Below are 21,489 nucleotides of genomic sequence, written 5' to 3' on the forward strand. Positions count from 1 at the left end.
TACATGTTTCTATCTTATAGCCTCTTTCAAGTATATGTATATTTTAAAAGCTTGTTTCATTTTTTTAATTTTTTTAAAGATTTTATTTATATATTTGACAGAGAGAGACACAGCGAGAGAGGGAACACAAGAAGGGGGAGTGGGAGAGGGAGAAGCAGACTTTCCACCAAGTGGGGAGCCCAATGTGGGGCTCTATCCCAGGACCCTGGGACCATGACCTGAGCCGAAGGCAGATGCTTAACGACTGAGCCACCCAGGTGCCCCTAAAAGCTTGTTTCATTTTGCCTTATCTATATTCCTTCTCTTCTCCACAGTTGTAAAATTCTTGAGGTTTGGGATCATGATTTTCATGTCTGTATATCCCACTCTGCCTAGTACCATGTCTTGTGCACGTGTGCTCTGGATGTTATTACCATCTTCACAACCCTTGTCTACAATAAAACACTTTCACTGACATCTCTAATTCATTTGTTGAAAAATTTTAAGCACAGTTGACCTATTCATATAATGGTTCTTGAAATTCTATACATGTTGCCTTCCATTCTTCACTTCCATTTTAGGATTCTTCAATCCAGTATGAATTCATCCAATTCTGTTATAATTCCCCTCACCAGGGTCACCAGTGACCTTATTGAAAAATACCGTGAACTGTTTTCAGAGTTTTTCTTTTTCATTCCTGGTGAATCATTTAATATTGGGATTTACTTGAAACCCTCTGTCTTAGTCCATTCAGGTTGCCATAACAAAAATTCCATAAACTGATGCTTATAAGTAACACCTACTTTTCACCAGTCTGGAGACTGGGAATTCCCAGAATGTGGTCCCAACAGATTCAGTGTCTGGTGAGGGCACTGTTCCTTGTTCATAGATGGCTATCTTTTCACTGTGTCATCATACAGCAGAGGGGGTAAAGGATCTCTGTATGTTACTTTTATAATGTACCAATCCCAGTCATGAGGGCCCTTTCTAATGACCTAATCACCTGCCAGAGGCCCTACCTCCTAATACCATCACCTTGAGAGTTAGAATTTCAACATATGAATTTTGGGTGTAGACACAAACATTCAATCTAAAGCGTTCTCTCTCATGATTTTCTGATATCTCTGCCTCCAGGTTTTCCCCTTCACTTTTATAACTATTTATTCTAATATCCTTTGCTGAATCCTAGAATATAGACCTCAGGAAAGTTTGAAGCAAATGGTGAATCCAGGAATGATCATGATATAGATATAAATTAAAGAGAATGGAGTGAATAAGATCACCTAGAGAAAATGCATTCTGTGACAAGAGGAAAGGGACTAGTATGGAACCCAAGAAAAGCCAACCTGTAAAGAGGGCTGGGCAGTGCAGACTATAGACCACATATAAAAACAACTTTTGCTTGGAAAAATATCTAAATCCTACATTTTTATTGTGACACATTATTCTAGTATTGTATCAGTGTGTGGACAAGAGAATAAACCAGTTATCCACAGATTCCTTTCAAATTTTGGAATTCCATAATTTTAAATAAAAATAACTATTTCTTACATTCACAGCTATAATCCTAACAAAAGAATGAATTGAAATTTTGTCATTCCCACTTTAGTGACAGAGATGGCTGAAATCAAATCAAGTGTATGGTCCAATAAAGGTACAGGTACCTCATCGATGAAGCCACACCTGTGGTGGGTTTGAAACAAACACTACCAAAAGAGTGAGAGTGTGGTCACAGGGTCACGTGCTGAGCCTGAAGTTCATGGCTGTTGTTAGAGCTGCATCATGGGCAGAGATTAAGATCAAAAGCCTGTCTAAAAAAATGGAGCATATATCCTCAAGACAAATTTTAGTCCGTACTAAGGAAAATGTCCACTTTTTCCTCCCCTCACAGCTCATCTCTTTTATTCTTCTTTATTCTTTTCCAGTCATGGGCGGACTTCCTATTTAATTTTTACACTCAAGATTTTAATTCCTATTATATAAAGAGAACTTTGTAAAAAATCATATGATTCTACTTTTATACCATATTCCTAAAGGCCTAAGGAGAAACAAATTCTCTTAAAAGATGTAATGAGAGCTAAAATAATATAGTCCTACTATGCGCCTTTGAAAAAAATGTTTGAGGCTCTGATATTATTATTCATGGCTTTAGTAAATCATTGTTCATTATTACTCACATTTAGGAAGTATAATCTTTATTACTTCCATTGGAATATTATCTCAGATTCTGCAGCTTAGTGCCTTCATTTAGGATAAAATGTAAAATATTACAGGGCCAATTCATTACTCTTCGAACATATATGTGTCTTCTTACTCTCATTCCACAGACTGCCATGTGCTTTACCGCTGGCAAAATCGTTAAAATCAACAGTATGGAAAGCTGGGCGAGAGTTAAGCTAATTATAATATCTTCAGAATCTCATAACAAGATTTGGAAACCAACTGCCATGCGAAGATTGTTTTTATTCACTCCCTCAAAAATCAGAAAATTATGATCAATTTGTACAGTGCTACATGCCAAAGCCAGGTGGAGCTTTATAAACCTCAGTCAACAAGAAGTTCTCTTTTTAGTTTATCTTTGATAATGAATGATTTTAATTTCCTTAAACATTGTGTGCTGCAAGGACTATCTGTGGGCTGGAATATTAAATTGAGCATATTCAGCTAGTAGATTTTATTATTTAAGCTGGATTTTTCATTTAGAGAACTGGGACTCAAGGCAAGTATCAAGGTAATTTTTTAATCCAATCTCCTCACAAAAAAAGCAAATTAATAAAATTTTGCCCTGATTATCTGATTATTTCTTAATTCTCCATTTCACCTCTAAGGACTGGATTTGTGTAGTGAAGTAAAATATTGTATTCTAATCATTTTATTATTTTGTCTTCTCTCCCTATAAAAAAATGATAGTTGTGAGAATGGAAATTATGTCTCTTCTTTTATTTTTAACTTATTTTCCCTAATTGCTAACAGAGTAGTTAGCACATATTAGGCCTGCATAAATATTTAACAATTGAATGAAGTCAGAGTCTAGCCTTAGAAAAAGGAACTTATTAAAGAATTACCTCTTTTGGGGCACCTGGGTGGCTCAGTCGTTAAGCATCTGCCTTCGGCTCAGGTCATGATCCCAGGGTCCTGGGATCGAGCCCCGCATCGGGCTCCCTGCTCAGCGGGAAGCCTGCTTCTCCCTCTCCCACTCCCCCTGCTTGTGTTCCCTCTCTCGCTGTGTCTCTCTCTGTCAAATAAGTAAATAAAATCTTAAAAAAAAAAAAGAATTACCGCTTTTTTCCATTCTTATCTCTATTATCTTGCAAATTATCTAAGTATTTCTAATAACAAAACCACAATGCCACACTTCAATCACATAGAAAACTTATATTTCCGTTCTTTTTCTATCAGCAGAACTTCTAGAGGCACACAGTTGAGAAGAAATAAGTTCAATAATTATTGATTTATTATTGATGATTCTCCCATCAAATCGATGTGATCACTGTGCTTATTAAATGCAGATCTATATTTTATAGCATGAAGGAAAACCTAACATGTGCAGGCTACATTTTTGAGCACTTACTATGTGGTAGAAGTAATATGTGCTTTGCTTACATTATTCTAATTTAACCCTCTCAGCAAACTGATGGCATACATATTACTATTCACATTTGGCAGGATAGAATATTGAGATTTAGAGTTAAGTATCTTGCCTGATATCATGCAGCTAATAAATAATAGAGCTGTGATTTGTCCTTAGATTGACTTCACCATCCATTCTCTGCCCACCGCACCACACAGCCAAATACCAAAGTGATTGTATGTCAGAGGGCTATCACACTTGTCTTTGAAGCCATCATTGATTTCATTCAAGTTATTCATGTCACGAATCTAACATATTTTTGAAGATAAATCTGATTTTAAGTGTAAGGAACTCAAGTAAGAAACCTATTTGTTTTTATTATGTTATGTTAATCACCATACATTACATCATTAATTTTTGATGTAGTGTTCCATGATTCATTGTGCATAACACCCAGTGCTCCATGCAGAACGTGCCCTCTTTAATACCCATCACCGGGCTAACCCATCCCCCCACCCCCCTCCCCTCTAGAACCCTCAGTCTGTTTCTCAGAGTCCATAGTCTCTCATGGTTCGTCTCCACCTCCAATTTTCCCTCCCTTCATTTCTCCCTTCCTGCTATCTTCTTTTTCTTTTTTAACATATAATGTATTATTTGTTTTAGAGGTCTGTGATTCAACAGTCTTACACAACTCACAGTGCTCACCATAGCACATACCCTCCCCAATATCAGGCAATGCAGACACTAATTGTTTTCCTTCCTCTCATTCCTGAGAAAACAATTAGTGTCTGCATTGCCTGATATACAAAATGTCAGTTTTACATAATATTTATGAACCTGCTCAAATCTGTCGAACTTAGCTACTTTTTAAGTTTGGAAAGCTTCTTCCTTCAATACATTTTTGGGCTTGCTTGTTTGTTCATTAATACAAATGTCATATAGCTTAAGTTATGACACAAAAATGATTCCATTAGATTGTAACCTCAGTGAACACACATACAGCCCCACACACTGACACACTTGCCCACAGTCTCTTTATTAATTCACACTGATTTTGAGCTCATAATATCTAGGCTTGTGAATAGTACATAGGAAATTTTCACATAATTTCTGAAACCTTTGAAAACCATCCCTGTTATCTAACTAGTAAAAACTTCCGTGATATGATTTTAACAGTATTATGGATTTTTTTTAATAGGTTCTTGATCTATCTTATGAAATAAAGAGGTCAGGCTAATTGGAAACAAAGAATGGCTTAAATGTATTAAACAATGCATTTAATACCAAAGCATGCAAATATCAATCAACATGTCAATCTCCCTTGTAAAGTTACATGGCTTTTCATATTAGCATTTGATTGAGTCCACCAAGGGGAAAATATGACTTAAATATAAAATGGGCTTCTGAATCAGGCTCACTGTAAGAAAATACTAAAGAGAATTTTATTTTCAAGATTCCACTGGAAATCAAAAACCATGTTGTTTCTCTGGGTAGCATTAGTTAAGGAAGGAAGGAAGGAAGAAAGAAGGAGGGAGGGAGGGAAAGAAGGAAGGAGGGAAGGAAGGAAAGAAAGAAAAGGAAGGAAGGAAGGAGGGAAGGGAAAGAAAAGGAAGGGAGAGAAGGTAGGGGAGGGAAGGGAAGGGATGGGATGGGGAGAAAGAAAGAAAGAAAGAAAAAGAAAGAAAGAAAGAAAAAGAAAGAAAGAAAGAAAGAAAGAAAAGAAAGAAAAAGAAAGAAGAAAGAAAGAAAGAAAGAAAGAAAGAAAGAAAGAAAGAAAGAAAGAAAGAAAGAAAGAAAGAAAGAGAAAGAAAGAAAAAGAAAAAGAAAGAAGGAAAAAGAAAGAAAGAAAGAATAAATTCCACTGGGGTCCCATTGGCCAAAGTGAGTGACCAACCAAATTGATGAAATCAATATGCAGGTCAAATACTTTTGCATACCAAAGCTATTATAAATGTAATAATGCTTCAGTATGGATGCTTCTAATTTTTAAAGGGACATTCCCAATGCAGAGCAAATGGACTCATCATTTCAGCTTTAATAAAAACAAAAGCATAAATCATTTGAATAATCACTTACAGTTTGTGGTAACAAAATGTGACCTATGTTAATGCAACGAACCTCCATCTCTTTCTCTAGATGCTTTCTCACAGTTGTCACTGGTATTACTTTCCTTACTCTAGGAGCACAAATATGTTCCACTACTGTGGACCCTATGTCTCCTTCAGAGATTATAAACAAAGACTAGCAATTCAGAGATAACAGATTTCTGTCTTTTTTCAGTAATTCTCCCTTCTAAGTGTAGTGAAACTGACTTCAGAAAAACAAACATAAATCCCCTTACTCTGTTTCTTTTTTCTTTTTAAAGATGGAAAATAACCCATTTTACAATTCCACTGTCTCACTGTATTATAATACTTGATGTAATTAAGAATGTCTTTTGAACAGATTAAAGATACAGAAATGTTAAAATGAAGGAAAGCTCATGCTTTGTTTTTGGTTTTTTTTTTTTTTTTTTAAGATTTTATTTATTTATTTGAGAGAGAGAACATGAGCAGAGCAGAGGGAGAAACAGACTCCCCACTGAGCAGGGAACCTGATGTAGGACTCGATCCCAGGACCCTGGGATCATGACCTGAGCCCAAGGCAGACACTTAACTGACTGAGCCACCCAGGTGCCCCTGAAAGCTCATGGTTTTTAAGAGAAATAGTCCTGTTCAATTTTATTTAAGACTTACTTATTGCACCTAAATTTCATGACTATTGTTTTGAATCTTAAAGTAGCTGCTCTAAGTTTCATTTTTAAATTAATTTATTGTCTATTATAAACATTCTATTGCCAGTTATACTTTTAATACTTTGTGTCATTAACACTTGTAGATGGCACAAATATAATAGCCAAGATACATAGTATAATCAAAGTATTTAAATAAAAACTAAAACAATTATTTCCACAGGTATTAACTTCCATTTGGTGTATGTAGATGCAGATGTATTAAAATTAATGGATATTGTTAAAAATTACATTCATTTTTTTTCAGATCCCAGAAGTTAGCAGAAATGATGAGCAAGAAAATGACTATGAAGATGATATTACCTCACTACTTACATATTCTCCCAGTAAGTGTTCCTGGATGTTATGAATATATGTATATATGTAGCATCTGTATTAAGGTACATATAACTGGTAGAATAAGACTGAAGAGAGCATAAGAGAGCATGGAAAGGCATTTAATTAACTGAATGACTTTTAATTTATAATGTGGTAGAAATGTTACTACATTATCTTGCTAGTTTAAATACTTCTATTAAGGGGCGCCTGGGTGGCTCAGTCGTTAAGCGTCTGCCTTCAGCTCAGGTCATGATCCCAGGGTCCTGTGATCAAGCCCCACATTGGGGTCCCTGCTCGGCGGGAAGTCTGCTTCTCCCTCTCCCACTCCCCCGCTTGTATTCCTTCTCTCGCTGTGTCTCTCTCTGTCAAATAAATAAATAAAATCTTCTCCCTCTCCCACTCCCCCTGCTTGTGTTCCTTCTCTCTTCAGTTGTTAGTCTTTCCTACCCAGAGAGAATACACAAGTCAGGTTGATGCAAATACTCTATTTGACAACTCTGTTTTTTCATTTTTTTAAAAAACAAAGTCACATTCTTTTCAGACCTTAGTTTTCTCTGCTAGGCAATGAGAAGCTTGGACTACAACTCTCTCTAAGGTCCTTACTGGCTATAATAGGATGTAATTCTATATTCTAATGTCTGAAGACTAATTCAGTCTTCTACCCATTATTCCAGATTCCCCTGATATACAATAGCTTGCTCAGCATCTTCACCAACATGCTTGATAGGCACCTCCCACTCAGCATTTCCAAATCCAAAAACCCTAATGCCTGACCCTTTCAAACCTACACCACCTGCTGACTTTCCCGTCTCAGTAAGCGAAGATTCTTTCCTTGTTTAATTCCATCCAAAAACCTGGGAGTCTCCGTTGGCTTTTTTACTTCCTCTCTCACCCCATATCCAATACAATCAGACAGGACTGTTGACTCTACCTTCACAGCATAGCCAGCATTCAGCTGTTCCTCACTCTTCCATGACTTATCCTAATCCATCCTGCCGTCAGCTTTCCCTGGATTATTGCAACAGCACAGTGGTTCTCAGCGAGGGACTATTTCCCACTCACAACAGAGGATCCTTGTCAATGAACAGAAGCTTTTTTATTATCATGACTTGAGAAGGGAGGTTTACAACTAGCATTCAGTGGGTGAACACCAGAAATTCTGCTAAATATCTTACGATGCACAGGACATACCCCACATGACACAGGATTATCCGGTCCAAAATGTCAGCAGTACTACTATTAAGAAACCTGGCGTAAGCAGCTTCCACATTTGCCATCCCTAATACTCTATGCTCCTGAAGGAGTTAGTCATTTTTCTGTTCCAAATTTCCCAATACTTTCCCATCATACTTATCCTCATCATCATCTAAAAAGCCCTAGATAACCTTCTCGGTCCCATCTCTGACCACTCTCTTGTTTGTTCACCACACGGTGACATCTCACATAGCAAGCATTCTCTGGCCGCAGGGCATTGCCCTTTTAACACTGCACAGCTGATATTCAGCTAGCCATTATTGACCACTGGTTTCTCAAGTGGTAGGCAAATTGACCTGCAAATCAAATACAATTAAATACAATGTCTATCTAGCATAATTTGGCAAATCAGTAAACACCTTAAAAAGTTATGGCATAATACAAAATAATGCTAAATATTAAGGAATTAATGCACTGATTTTTAAAGTTGCACATTTTATTTTTGCTTTTAGTAATAATAAAACTGATAGTGACCATTTATTTATTATGATTTAATCCTCAGAAGAACTGCCTATAAAGAGAAAAATGTTATTTCCATTATTTATAGAGAGCAACCTCATTTCCACAGATCATTAGGACCTGGAATTGTCTTGTGTTTGAAATTCTGTGTGACTGGACTCAGGCCTCAGGCTCCTTAATGAGATAGGGGGTGAAGCACAGCACACCTTAGTTGGCAGATTTCCATTAGTATCGCCATCGCTATGAAGCTTGCTAAAACTCACTGACCACTACATCTAACTCTCCAGGGCTGGATTCCAGGTTTGGACATTTTTGACAAGGACCAAGGAGACTCTGTGGCTCAGAAAGTACATACATAAAACGTAAACACTGAATACATAAACATAAAGCAGCTACAAGTAATTTCCTATAGCATGAGTGTAATTCTAAGTTGATGATCGATTTGCCCAGACAGAAATAGTGAAGTTCCTTTGCTAGCCTGAGCCATAATTCCTTTTCAGTGACTACATCATTGACTCCATCAACATTTCTAGAGACTACTTTATTTCAGGCTCAGTGCTTGGAGTTAGAGGAAAAAAGATGAATGAGATTTGTGCAAGAGATCTCCTTCTGTTGGCTGCTCTGCTTAGGCTGTTAATTAAAGAATCTTGGTCTGCAGTTCTAGTACTGAAATTACATCTTTCTCACATGAAAGGAAAGAACAATAAAAAATAAAATTCCATGTAGAAATATGAGTACCATCATGGCACGATTTTTCCTCATCACTAATTTTCTCCCATAACTGAAAAGTTTCTACAAAGTAACTGTGCGTTATTTAAAAAAAAAAAAAAAAAGTCCTTTTTCTCCATACTCTGCCAATTGGCTTCTTTAGCCAAATCTCAGCTTAGCAACACTTTAAAACAACAATCTTCTGCTTGTTTATTGCACTGACAACGACAACAATTCACATAGTCCCTCCAATTTAGGAGATTCCAAGTTTGTTTTAAAATTTTGTGAATCCTTTATTTAAAGCAGAATTTTTATAAAGAAAATTTAAACAAAAAATTTTAAGATTTAAAGTTATTGCATTATAATATCTTTTTTCAATTCTTCCCGAGTGGTTAGAGGGTATCTGTTGTGTACACTATAAAAACAAATGATGTAATCATGATTCTTAAGATGGAGGGAATTTGGATTGTTTGGTTAAGCTTCAGCATAGGATATATTTTATAGGTGACAGAACTGAGTCTTAGAAAGATTTACCTACTATTGGTGATTTGGATGCCTTCTCCACCAAAAAATATTAACATATTTTCAAGAATTAAGGTATAATCGGGTGATAATTATATATTAAAATATAATTAATAAGATCACATTATTATGATAATAATGATAATCACTGCATTATTTACAAGCAAGTTAAGGTTTATTTTTTTCCTTGTATTTACCTTTTCCACAACTTACTTTTTACTGATTAGGTCAGTTATACAGTTTTCTAATAAAAGTGCAGTAATACAAACATATACATAACTCTGCTCAAACAATAACTCTAGAGAACCAGAATGTTATTGTATGTATGAGTGTGTCGTATAGTGAGGTAGCAAGATATGACGAAGCTTCCACTGTTCATTTGGTAAATATTTTAAAAGCCCAAGAATGACTATTCACTGAAATTATGCGCTTGTCATCTTTCTACCATATCAGCTCATAAAAGCTTTATTAGCAGTACTACCACTTCTGTATGAAATTAGAAAATATGAAATGCCTCCAGATGGTGTGTTTAAATGAAATCTACCATCTTCATCATGAACAGCCACACAGAACCCAGCATTTCATCGCGCAAGCGGGCAGACTTCATACAGGCGGCGTGCGGAAGGAGCTGAGGCCGATGAACTGGAGAAGGAAGAAAAAGACGATGCATTGGGCACAGAGGCCGAGCAGAGCCTCGCAGAGGTTGGAGGTGGGAGTTCTGTGAACGAGTATGATGATGACTTGTATGTGTTCATTCCTGGAGACAATCCAGAACATAATTCACCAGAGCAACTCGTGAGCTGCAGACCCCCTCTCCCCCCGCCACGACCTGTAGCTGCTGCCTCCCAACTGGAAACACCGCACTGCACATTACAGGGTAAGTTTAAGGTTAAAACAACAACAACAGAAGTTTGACAGGCTTCCATAGCATATAGTGCAGTGGCAGATTTGTTACAGGGAAGATCAGTTTTTAAAACCAAGAGCAGCTTTCCTGCTCTTCCTTAACTAAGGCCTCAGAAATCAAGCAAGAGATACCTGCCACTAATTCACCCACAGCCTCTTTCCCTCCCTCCCTCTCTCTCTTCCTTTCTTTCCTTTTCTCTTCCTCCCCTCACCCTCTTTCCTCCCTCCTTCCCTTCCTCCTCCCCTCCCTCCCTTTCTTCTAGAACAGTCTCATTATAAAGCTTTAAGTAAGTAAAGCAATAAAACTTGGAAGGAGTCTGTAGTCCTTCACATAAAATGCACCTCAAGAATCATGTGGGAAAGTATTTTAAAAAGTACTCTTAGTTGTCTGGCAAAAGGAAAAGGCTAATGTTTTACAGATTTGAAAATGACCTTGGGCACTTTCACTCCACTGGTAGCTGCAGGGGAAGCAAGTGGTAAAGAGTTTATCACACACTGCATTGAGACCGAAGTCTAAGAACACTCAATATATTGCTAAAGTGGAAGAACAGTTAAAGGGCTATGATTACATTTCTTCCCAAACGCAAGAATGACCTGTGTAATGGTGGGGGAGGGGGCGTGGGGGAAGGGGGTGGTGCAGGTACCATCAAGATGAGCTTCCGTATTGGACTTATCTGGCTGGAGTGTTCAACAGCCTAACAGACTTCCAGCTCCAGGTTCACTCTACAGTCACTAATTATCACCCACTTTATTGATCACTATTTTATATCTACTTTCCAAATTCAAAAAGTGTTCTTACAATGAAGTTTTAATAAGAAAGATGAAAGAAATATCTATTATTAAAACTCCGTTTGTCATTATACTTTTTAGCTGTTGAGCCCTAGAGGGCTACAAAATATATATAAACACTGTTTAAAAAAGGTGGATTTTGAAGCCATGAAATTTAGCATTTGCATCATTGAAGGGCCTGTCTCTATAAAGGTTCAAGTTGATGAACATAAACCTTTACTAAGGTTATACACTGTATTTAGAGATGAAGAGTCCTCCTTAATGGAAAGTATGGAAAACCTCATGGTCACGCCTCTGATTCTTTCACTCATTCAACAAATATTTATTGATTACCTACTATGAGCCAAGCTCTTATAGACCGTTGCGGTAGATCAGTGAAGTAAGTGTATCAATACTGGGGGTGGGAAGAGAGACATAGATAAGCAGCACACTGACAATAAAATTCTGGTATATTTTCTCACTTTCTACAGATGTGAATAATTTCATATAATTATTAAAATACATTGTTAAGAAGGCAAAGTTGTCTTTTATCAGGCTAAATCTCTTAAAAGGACTAATAATAAATAATATTTTCCCAAATGTAAATTTTTATGCATAGTATATTGGTTAGGAGGTCTAAAACTACTCTATAGAGACTATTTACCAGATATCTAAAACCAGAAGTATACATTGGCTAATATATCTTCTGAGAAGTACCAAATAGAAAAAGCAAGATAAAACAAAAAATCCCCACTTTTTATTTTAGAACTGTACTTTTACACTTTCTATGCAGTGTTACTTTTGATCTCATCTTTCATAGGGCTAATATTGGAAATACTGTAAATGGAAAATAAAATGTCAATATTTTTTCTTAAAATTCTTTGCTTAAGGTCTTAGTAAAAAGTAAGACTAGAAGCTACCACTTCTTTTTTTTTTTGCCGGAGATTTGGTATGGGTTCTTTGAATTTAGCTAGTGATACCTTCAGAATTGTCTTCTAAGACTAGTTTCGTATGCCCTCAAATTATCAAAAAAGTGAGGCCCCCTCCTCATGTCCTGAGCATCAGATTCCCCATGATGGATTTATGGGCATATTCACTGGAGAAAACAAGAATACAAAACACTATAGAACACTTTTTGGTTTATAAAGAACACATTGTCCCTTTTTATCTTCACAACACACATGCAAGGAAACAATCACTATGATCCCTCTTTGACTCAGACCCAAGACCACAGAGCCTGTAATTAGAATGTATCAAATACTTCTATAAACAGGCTTCCTCAGCTTTGAAGAGTCTTCTCTTTGTTACACACTCTTCCTCTAAGTTTTTTTTCAAAAATTAGAATGATAGGAGTGATTTATTTTCAACTTTATTTACTAATGTACAGTTTAAATTAAGAATGCTCAAGCCCCACTCTGACATGAAAAGTGGAATCTGATACATTGAGAAATAAAAAAGTAAAATGTGTTATTTCTGGTGCAAGCCCAACTTTAGAAAGAGTTGGGAAGGAAGGTGGGTGGAGAAACAAAGGGAGTTAGCAGCTCAGGAAATGGGTTGATAAAAGTAAGATAGTTGACACATTCCGCTAAAAATGAAACACTGTAAAAATGTTTCCCACACACTTAATCTGGTTTCACCTGTTATGCTGTCAGTGAAACAGAAGTCATGAAGTCAAAATCTCAGTACCATATTATTCATAGGGAGAAAGGCAAGTCATGCTGATATGGAAGTTAGTGCTAGGCGTGCAGTCATTAGTACTTCTTGGCTTAAACTAACTGAAACAATCAGATTTAAGACTCCTTTGGGGGAGTCCTCATGAGCCTACCCAGAACAATGGCTGAACTACTTAAGATAATATATATTTTATTCTGCTCTACAACTTGTCTTTCTCCTTAGCTTCTACATTTTTCCACTAAAATATCCATAAATAACCTAAATTTTTTTGGTCAGATTGTCACTGAAGAGGAAGCAGAATAGTTCTCCCTTAAGTCACGTGCATGAATCTCTCAGAACAACCCACAAAAGTAATGATTTTTCAGTCAGTAACTGAAATTCTTTCCATTTTATTGTTTTCATTAATGCTTTAAGCAAAACATCTGTCAAAAGTCTAATTTTTTAAAGATTTTATTTATTTATTTTAGAGAAAGAGAGAACGGGTGGGGAGGGGCAGAAGGAGACGGAAAGAGGGTCTCAAGCAGACTCCATGCTGAGTGAGGAGCCTGACAGGGGGCTCGATCCCAAGACCCTGAGATCATGACCTGAGCCGAAAACAAGAGTCAGATGCTTAACTGACTCTGCCACTCAGGTGCCCCAAAAGTCTAATTTTTAATAAAATTCTCATTGGTGTGGCAGGGAGCCATCAAAATGTTTTCCAACTTATTTATTAACCAAAGTATGCGATACCTTTGTCTTCTAAATAACTGCTACAAAATATTTTAATACATTCTTTAAAAAATATGTAAAGATTTTACTGGCTATTAAAACCATGAAAGATTACTCTTTTCATATGAATTAATCTTCAAGTCATTGATTATCCATGCCACCTTGTCACAAACCCTACTTTCAGTGTTCTTTATCTAAGAATGAGGTTCACGCTGTCTTACAGACATCAAGAGTTGCATTTTGGAACCTCAGTTTGTTAAGCCACAGTGAGACTTCCTGTAAGAAGCCAAGTGATGGCATGTTTGGCTAGTCCCCCTGTCATTTTCAGGTAAATTGAATGTTAGGCAGAACACCCACTGCAAGCCCAATGAAAGGTGAAATAACTTCAAGTGAAAAAAAAAAAAATCTTAGCATATTCTGCTTGAAAAACAAGTTTTCCAAAGCATTTGGGATTTGAGGCTTAGTTTTATCACTCGATTTTCTGATATTAAATCCCTTATAAATTATCTGGAAAATACTTATATGCCTATTTATATGTTTTCAAAGAAGTCCATGTTTTAAACAAACCTTTTTTTTTCTTTAAGATTATATTTTTAAGTAAACTCTACTCCCAAAGTGGGGCTCAAATTTGCAGCCCTGAGATGAAGAGTTGCATGCTCTACTGGCTAAGTCAGCCAGGAGCCCAAACCAACCATTATTGTTTTTTTTTAAGATTTTTTATTTTTTATTTGACAGAGAGAGAGAGAGTACAAGCAGGGGGAGCGGCAGGCAGAGGGAGAGGGGGAAGCAGGCTCCCCGCTCAGCAGGGAGCCCGATGTGGGGCTCGATCCCAGGACCCTGGGACCATGACCGGAACCGAAGGCAGACGCTTAGCCATCTGAGGCACCCAGGTGCCCCCAAACTTTTTCTTTAAACAAAGTTAACAATTACAAACTGCAGGAGAATATGTTAGTAAATTATATAGTGTACTTTTCATTTTGAAATTTATGAGAGTATATATAAATTATTTGGGGAGAGTTTCAAGGAAGTGACAGATGGACATCAACAATATTGCATAAAATAGAAGAGTAACCACCATCTAAATATTTCATAAGCAGGGAAAATGGTGGAAGGCCAGACGGAAAGAAGTCAAAATTGGTGTGATCTCGGAGCAAGACAAGAAACAGGAGGTGAACCCAAAGAAGAAGAAAAGAAAGAAGATGAAAAGGAGCAGGAGAAGGAGGAAGACCCGTACACGCTTGTTGAGACTGAAGACAGTGACTATGACGTGATACTGGCCAATATGAGTACAAAGAAAAAATTGGGGAGTCGGTCTTTTATTATAAACAGACCTCCTGCCCCTACACCTCGACCCACAAATATCCCTCCAAAAGAGGAAACCACACCTTACATAGCTCAAGGTAATGCTTTTTGTTGTGTGTGTGTGTGCGAGTGTTTTGGGGGTGGGAGGAATTGTCCTCTTTTTAGTGGGGTCAAAAACCCCAAAGATGAAAAATCCAAGTCATAGGTGAGTTGTATTGGCCCCTTTTTAAATTTAGAAACATAATGAATAAAGAAAATAAGAACAATGGGTAGGGTTCTGGTTTCTAATTCTTCATTAAAGAAGGAGAATTTTGACAAATTATCCAAGAACATGAAACCACAGCTTGTGTGGAGAAATTCTATTTGAAACTTTTTCTATAATTCTCTAAGAGGGAAGTTCAACTCCTATGAATAATTTGCAAAACACAAGATAAGAGGTAAATACTTTACTTTTGCCCCAACTTTACTTTTTGCTCCTAATTCTACGTAAAATAACTTTAAAAACCTAAAAAGTTGTGAAAACTAGAATCTCAGATATACAACCACAATTACTCTGATAATTGTACTTCACCCCAACAATTAAGATTCACTTCATCTGTCATAGAATTTCTACTTCATTTTACACTTCAATTCTTTCTCATTTTCTACTCAGTTGAATCTGAATAAAAAAACTAACAGATCCCGGAGCTTTTTTTATATCTATAGCCCCAGCAGAGTATATTTACACTACTATTATTTTCTGGCACTCTTGTATACTCTGTCTGGTTTGATGTAGTCCACAAGTCCATTGTGTCTGAGAGATGGACTTTTATTTATCAGTGCATTGTATGCATTTTGGGGCTAAAATACCATCCTAGGGACTGAGAAAATGGGATAAAACAATTTCTTCATCCTTGAGGAATTCCTAGGTGATAGATATGCAAATAAATATCCAGAGTACAATGTGACACTTTTTTAGAGATTTTTTGAACAAAATTGTTTGGGGGATAACTAAACTGAGAAGCAATCAATTATACATTCAAACAATTTAAACCAAGTACTCAAACAGAACATTTAAATGTATACCACGAACCTGCCCAAAAGAAGCACATTTACTCATCTGTGCTTAATATGTTCAAAAGAAACCATTCTATTGCTTAAGCATTATGTTTTGAGAAATTTGTATAAGAAAATTTAGCGAGTATATATAATTTCCAGTGTACAATATATTTGCTCATCAGTGTTCTGCTGATAATGTTCAAGAAACTATTAAAAATTAGAAAATAATAACAAATTAATAAATGTGTCAGCTAAAATAAAATGTCAACTGGAACAATTATCTAGATTATTAAGGCAGGGATTAGCTGTAATTAGAAATTCTTAGATTGTCTAGCATAGTGACATCTAGGATGTTACTAGCTCTTAGACAAGGATACTGCCTCCCAATAAGTATTTTTTAAAGAGAGAAGAGAGAAACAGCTCAACACAAGAATTTAGTTGTATTTGAGAAATTTCTGAAGTGGTACTTCGTCCTCTGTATCCCAGTCCTTGGGGAGTTCTCAGGACCACAAATAGAGACTCCTATGTTGCGGTGTTCTATTTTTTGCATTTTATCTTCTCATCCTTCTATGGGCTGTCATATTCTTATTTTCCATGGGCTCTTTCTTGTTCTCTATTTGTTTTTTTTTTTTGGATTTTATTTATTTATTTATTTGACAGAGAGAGAGAGCACAAGCAGGGGGAGTGGCAGGCAGAGGGAAAGGGAGAAGCAGACTCCCCACTGAGCAGGGAGTCTGATGCAGGGCTCGATCCCAGGACCCTGGGATAATGACCTCAGCCAAAGGCAGACGCTTAACCATCTGAGCCACCCAGGCGCCCTCTAAGAAATTTTTAAAAGCTATTTATCTCCCCTACTTATCGCAAGTTTGACACCCTTCAGCATTTATAAGAAATCTTTCTAATTCAATTACACAATGTGATTTATTCTCCTTTCCATTATTTATTCCTTTCCTCTTTCACTGGAATTTACTTGCTTTCCTCTCCCTTTTGTGCTATTGATTGTTGATCATTCTCTTCCCACATTAAGAAAACATTGCCTCATCAGCTAATTCTTTCTTGATGTTCTTTGCATTTCACAGGATAAAAGTCTTTCATCACATCTTTCCTCTTTTTTTTTTTTTTCTCTTTTTCATAGCTCAGGCAGCTCTATTAAATAAAATTGCCATCATTTCCCAGAAAGCCATCCATTCAATTAAAAGAACATTAATTTGCCCCAGTTCTTGCCAGAGCACAGAGGTAGTAGCAGAATGTTGGCACATCCAGAGTATGTTAATGTAGCCAAAAGAGAAGGATGTAGAATAGGAGATGGAAGAAGAAAGCAAGATGCAGAATCCCAACTTACTATTTCAGAAATTCAAGAAAGTACTGGCAAGGAAACTAGGCAAATAAACCAGAGAGATATAGGAAAATCATGTTGGCTTTTGCGAGATCATAGAAAACATGTCTGTTGGTGTCCACCTCTAGCTCCTGGCACAGAGCTCCTGAAACCTTTGTGATTTCCTGGATGACAGGAGGGTTTTTTGCTCTAATGAGGCAACTCTGAATGGGCTCCTGAATGGCTGGATGACGGCTGGTCATCAAATACACCAAGCCATGATTAGAAGCTTAGAGTCTTCAGCCCTAGTCCCCCATTTTCTTGAGAAGGGAGAAGGGCTGAACATGTACTTATTGATCAATAGTGCCTATGTGAGGAAGATTCCATAAATCCTAATAGTAGGGGATTCCCAGAGATTCCATGCTGGCAAACAAATCCACACAGGAAGGCTGACACACCCCAACTCAGTGGGGATAGAAGCTCCTGCACTCAGGACCCTGAGTATTGTACTCTGGATATTTATTTGCATATCTATCACCTAGGAACTCCCAGACCTTGTCCTATGTATCTTTTCATCTAGCTGTTCATCGGTATCCTTTATCATATCATTTAATACAGTGGCAATTGTGTTTTCCTGAGTTTTGTGAGCCACTCTAGCAAATTAATTGAACCTGAAGAGGGAGTCATGGGAATCTCCAATTTGTAGCCAAATTAGACGGAAGCTGTGGATAGGCTAGGAATCTACTACTTGTGATTGGCATCTGACGTAGAGTGGAAGCAACACTGTAGGACTAAGCCCTAAGCCCTGACTAAGTGTCAGAATTGAGTTAAACGGTGAGACACTCAACTGGTGTCGTAGAATTTCTTGATGGGGGGAAAACTCCGCACATTTGGTGACCATAAGTGACTGAAGTGAAGTGTCGTGAGTGCGGTAGAGGTGTGAAAGTGAAAGAGACACACATAAAAGAAGACAGGAGGAAAACTGGGTTTCCCCGTTATAGCTTTGCAGGAAGTATTCAGATTCAGCTGCTATTACTTAAGCAAATAACTTCATATATCTGAGATTCCATTTCCTCCTTGTAAGTTTGGGATAAAAATAATATCTACTTTAAGGATTGCTGTAATCTTTAAGTGAGATAAAATTAGCCATTACCCAGCACAATATTTGGTATGTGGTATACACTCAATAGATTATAATTAATAGCAATTCTACTTTGTCTTTGCTCAGTTTCTGGGCAGACAATGACTTTGAGAAACTAACTCTACAGGAGAAATGTGTGCTTCCTGGATTCTGGTGGCGTCAGAGGCTAAGGAAGCTATTAGAGATGGAGAAGGAGGAGGGGGATATCCTGTCCTCTAAAGGGACAAGTCTACTTTGTCTACTCCTTATAGTCTTAGTCTACTCCTTATAACAATTATTGTGAGACAACTTTTATGCTTATTTCTAATTCATGCAGCAATCTTACATGGTTGGCATTAATAGCCTCATTTTGCAGATGACAAAACTGATGTTCAGTGAGTTTCAGTGTCTTGCCCATGGTGATAAAATTAGGAACAGGAAGATGTAGGATTTGGACCTACAACAGTCTGGTTCTCTCCACAAATTTCCTTTACTGATATATTTATTTCTGGATTATTTGTTAATATTTATGTCTTCCTCAGACCCATAAGATCTGTCCTTTTCTGGTTTTGCCCGTCATTGTATCTTTTGGTACCAAGCTTGGTGCTGAATTCATAGTAGAAACTATGAATATTTGAGGAATATTAATTGAATGAATAGGAAGATGAAAAGATGATAAAAGTGACAAAAACCACATTGATGTGGTTCATTAGGATACTTTATTAACACTCTGGAGGATGGTCAGAATAATATATCAATCTACTAGTTCCTAAATTTCTCTTGTTTTAAACCATCTTATGGGTTTTTTTTAATTTTTTTATTTGAGTATAGTTGACACACAATGTCACATTAGTTTCAGGTGTACAGCACAGTGATTCATCTTCTTTATACAATATGCTGTGCTCACCACAAGTGTAGCTCCCATCTGTCACCACACAGTGCTATTACAGCACCATTGACCATATTCCCTATGCTGCACCTTTTCTCTCCATGACTTATTCATTCCATAAATGGAAACCTGTACCTCCCACTCCCCTTCACCCATTTTACACCCCTACCCCCCAAAACACACACCCTCCCCTCTGGCAACCATCAGTTTGTTCTCTGTATTTACAGGTCTGATTCTTTTTGTTTGTTTATTCATTTATTTTATTTTTTAGATTCCACATATGAGTGAAATCATATGGTATTTGTCTTGACAGTTAAACCATCCTACGTTTGAAGTACAACTAATGTGAAAAGGAGAGGTCATACAAAATGGGACAAAGTTCCAGGATACTGACATACAGCTAAGCATTCTAATCCCTTTCACACAGCATAACATAATAGAGGCTCTATTTCGACTATCACCCCTAGAAATGTAACTTATTAATGCAAAACTAAACCCATGGTTTTTTATTAAGAGATATGTTTCTGATTTTTTATTCCATTCCTGTCATACTAAACCTAATTTTGGTGAACAACAAAAGAATAATTTATTTTTCTTAAATGAAAAGTTTTTGAAGTCTGTGTGCTTTCAGATGTTGCGTTCTCTCCACCTTTTTTCCCCTATAATATGGCAGAGGATCAGGTTCATTAAGTTTCAAGAGTATGGAGGAATTAATATGGATTTATAGTCCTCCTTAATGACAGAATTCTTGATTTAAGACTAATCAAGGAAAGAAAATGAACACTTTGCATAGTGTACATAGATTGGTAGTAAAACTATATGCATAAATCATGACAAGAGATGACTGCCTATTGGGGAAAATTCTTCAGCATCAATGGGCAATTTCCCATTTTCCCCTCGTATAATTAATAGAACCAAGATCCTTCTTCAGAGTCTATGTTACTGGTTTGGGGTAGACTGTAATTTCCCTTTCAATTTTCAATTGCTGCTGAGTTGCCCTTGGCATTTTGCAGAGCAACAAAGTTGTGTATGACCTTTTTGAGAGCTACTCTGCTACTGGGACCCCAAAATGTCAAGTACAACTCAGTTGTTCTCAGAAATTTTCCACTTGCAATTCATTTGTACTTGAAATTGATCACATACAATGTAATTGAAATGCAAACAGAAAAAAAAAAAGACCTTGTAGAATCTCTTAGGAAAATTAATCCGTATCATTGTATATGTGAGAGAACGGAATGGTCTCTGTCCTCATTAGTGAAGAAATGTGGTCAAGTGGATTAGAGTAGGCCTTAGGTCAAGTGCCTTGGATCCTACTCTCTGGCTGGGTGACCTTGTCCAAGCCATTTAGCTTCCAGACTTAGTATGTATATCCCAGATGCTCTCAGGACAGAGGGACATATTTATCATTCTATTTGTAAGCCCAATGTCCCTGTATCCCCCCTGTGATTCTCCACCTCTCCCCTTTCTTTGATAGGGCGCTGGTATAGCTCGGCAAAGGAACAGTTGTTTAGACCTGTGCTCGAAGCGTCCTTTAGAGGGAATCCAGCCTGCCTGTGTGACCCAGGTGTTTTGATTGGTTTTCTGTCCTCACAGCAACACATCACAGCAACATTGAATGACACCTACGAAGGGCTTTGCTGACCATCTGTTAGAGTGCTGGCATAATAATGAAGAACTTTTCCAGTCTCATCTTCCAGAAATTCAATTCCTTCATGTTAGTGAAGGGAGAAAGAGTAATCAACTGTGGTGCAAATTGACATTTATATTACATGGGACAATAAATGCAAATATCATCAAGCACTTAAATTTTCATTCAGCAGCAGAGTAAATTTCTGGTCTTTTTCCCCTTAACTTTTGATGCTTATAGAGTCTGTTAAATATCTCTTTCGTAAGAAGTTTAATTGGCCTAGAACAGTAGTTCTTAACTAGTGGCGATTTGCCTCCCTGGAAACATTTGGCGATGTTTAGGGACATTTTCAGTTATCACCACTAGGACAGTACTAATGGCATCTAGTTCGTAGAGGCCAGGCATGCCACTAATCCTTCCTACAAGGCACAGGAAAGGCCCCATCACAAAGAATTACCCACTTCAAATTGTCAACAGTGCCAAGGTTGAGAACCCATGACATGGGTTGTTTCCATTGTTAAGACAAAGTAAACATCTGAATCG

At 37.1% G+C, this 21,489-nt stretch overlaps 1 protein-coding gene across 1 annotated transcript in view; it reads left to right on the plus strand.

Annotated features, from left to right (window-relative positions):
• BANK1 (B cell scaffold protein with ankyrin repeats 1) overlaps nucleotides 1–21,489 on the plus strand; it is a 307,032-nt gene that overhangs the window by 256,552 nt on the left and 28,991 nt on the right. The window contains 3 exon segments of the mRNA XM_032398831.1: nucleotides 6,589–6,667; nucleotides 10,165–10,479; nucleotides 14,753–15,055. Coding sequence (XP_032254722.1) covers nucleotides 6,589–6,667; nucleotides 10,165–10,479; nucleotides 14,753–15,055 — 697 coding nt within the window.

This window comes from Phoca vitulina, unplaced genomic scaffold (assembly GCF_004348235.1).
Source record: "Phoca vitulina isolate PV1807 unplaced genomic scaffold, GSC_HSeal_1.0 scaffold3, whole genome shotgun sequence".
NCBI classification, from domain to species: Eukaryota; Metazoa; Chordata; class Mammalia; order Carnivora; family Phocidae; genus Phoca; species Phoca vitulina.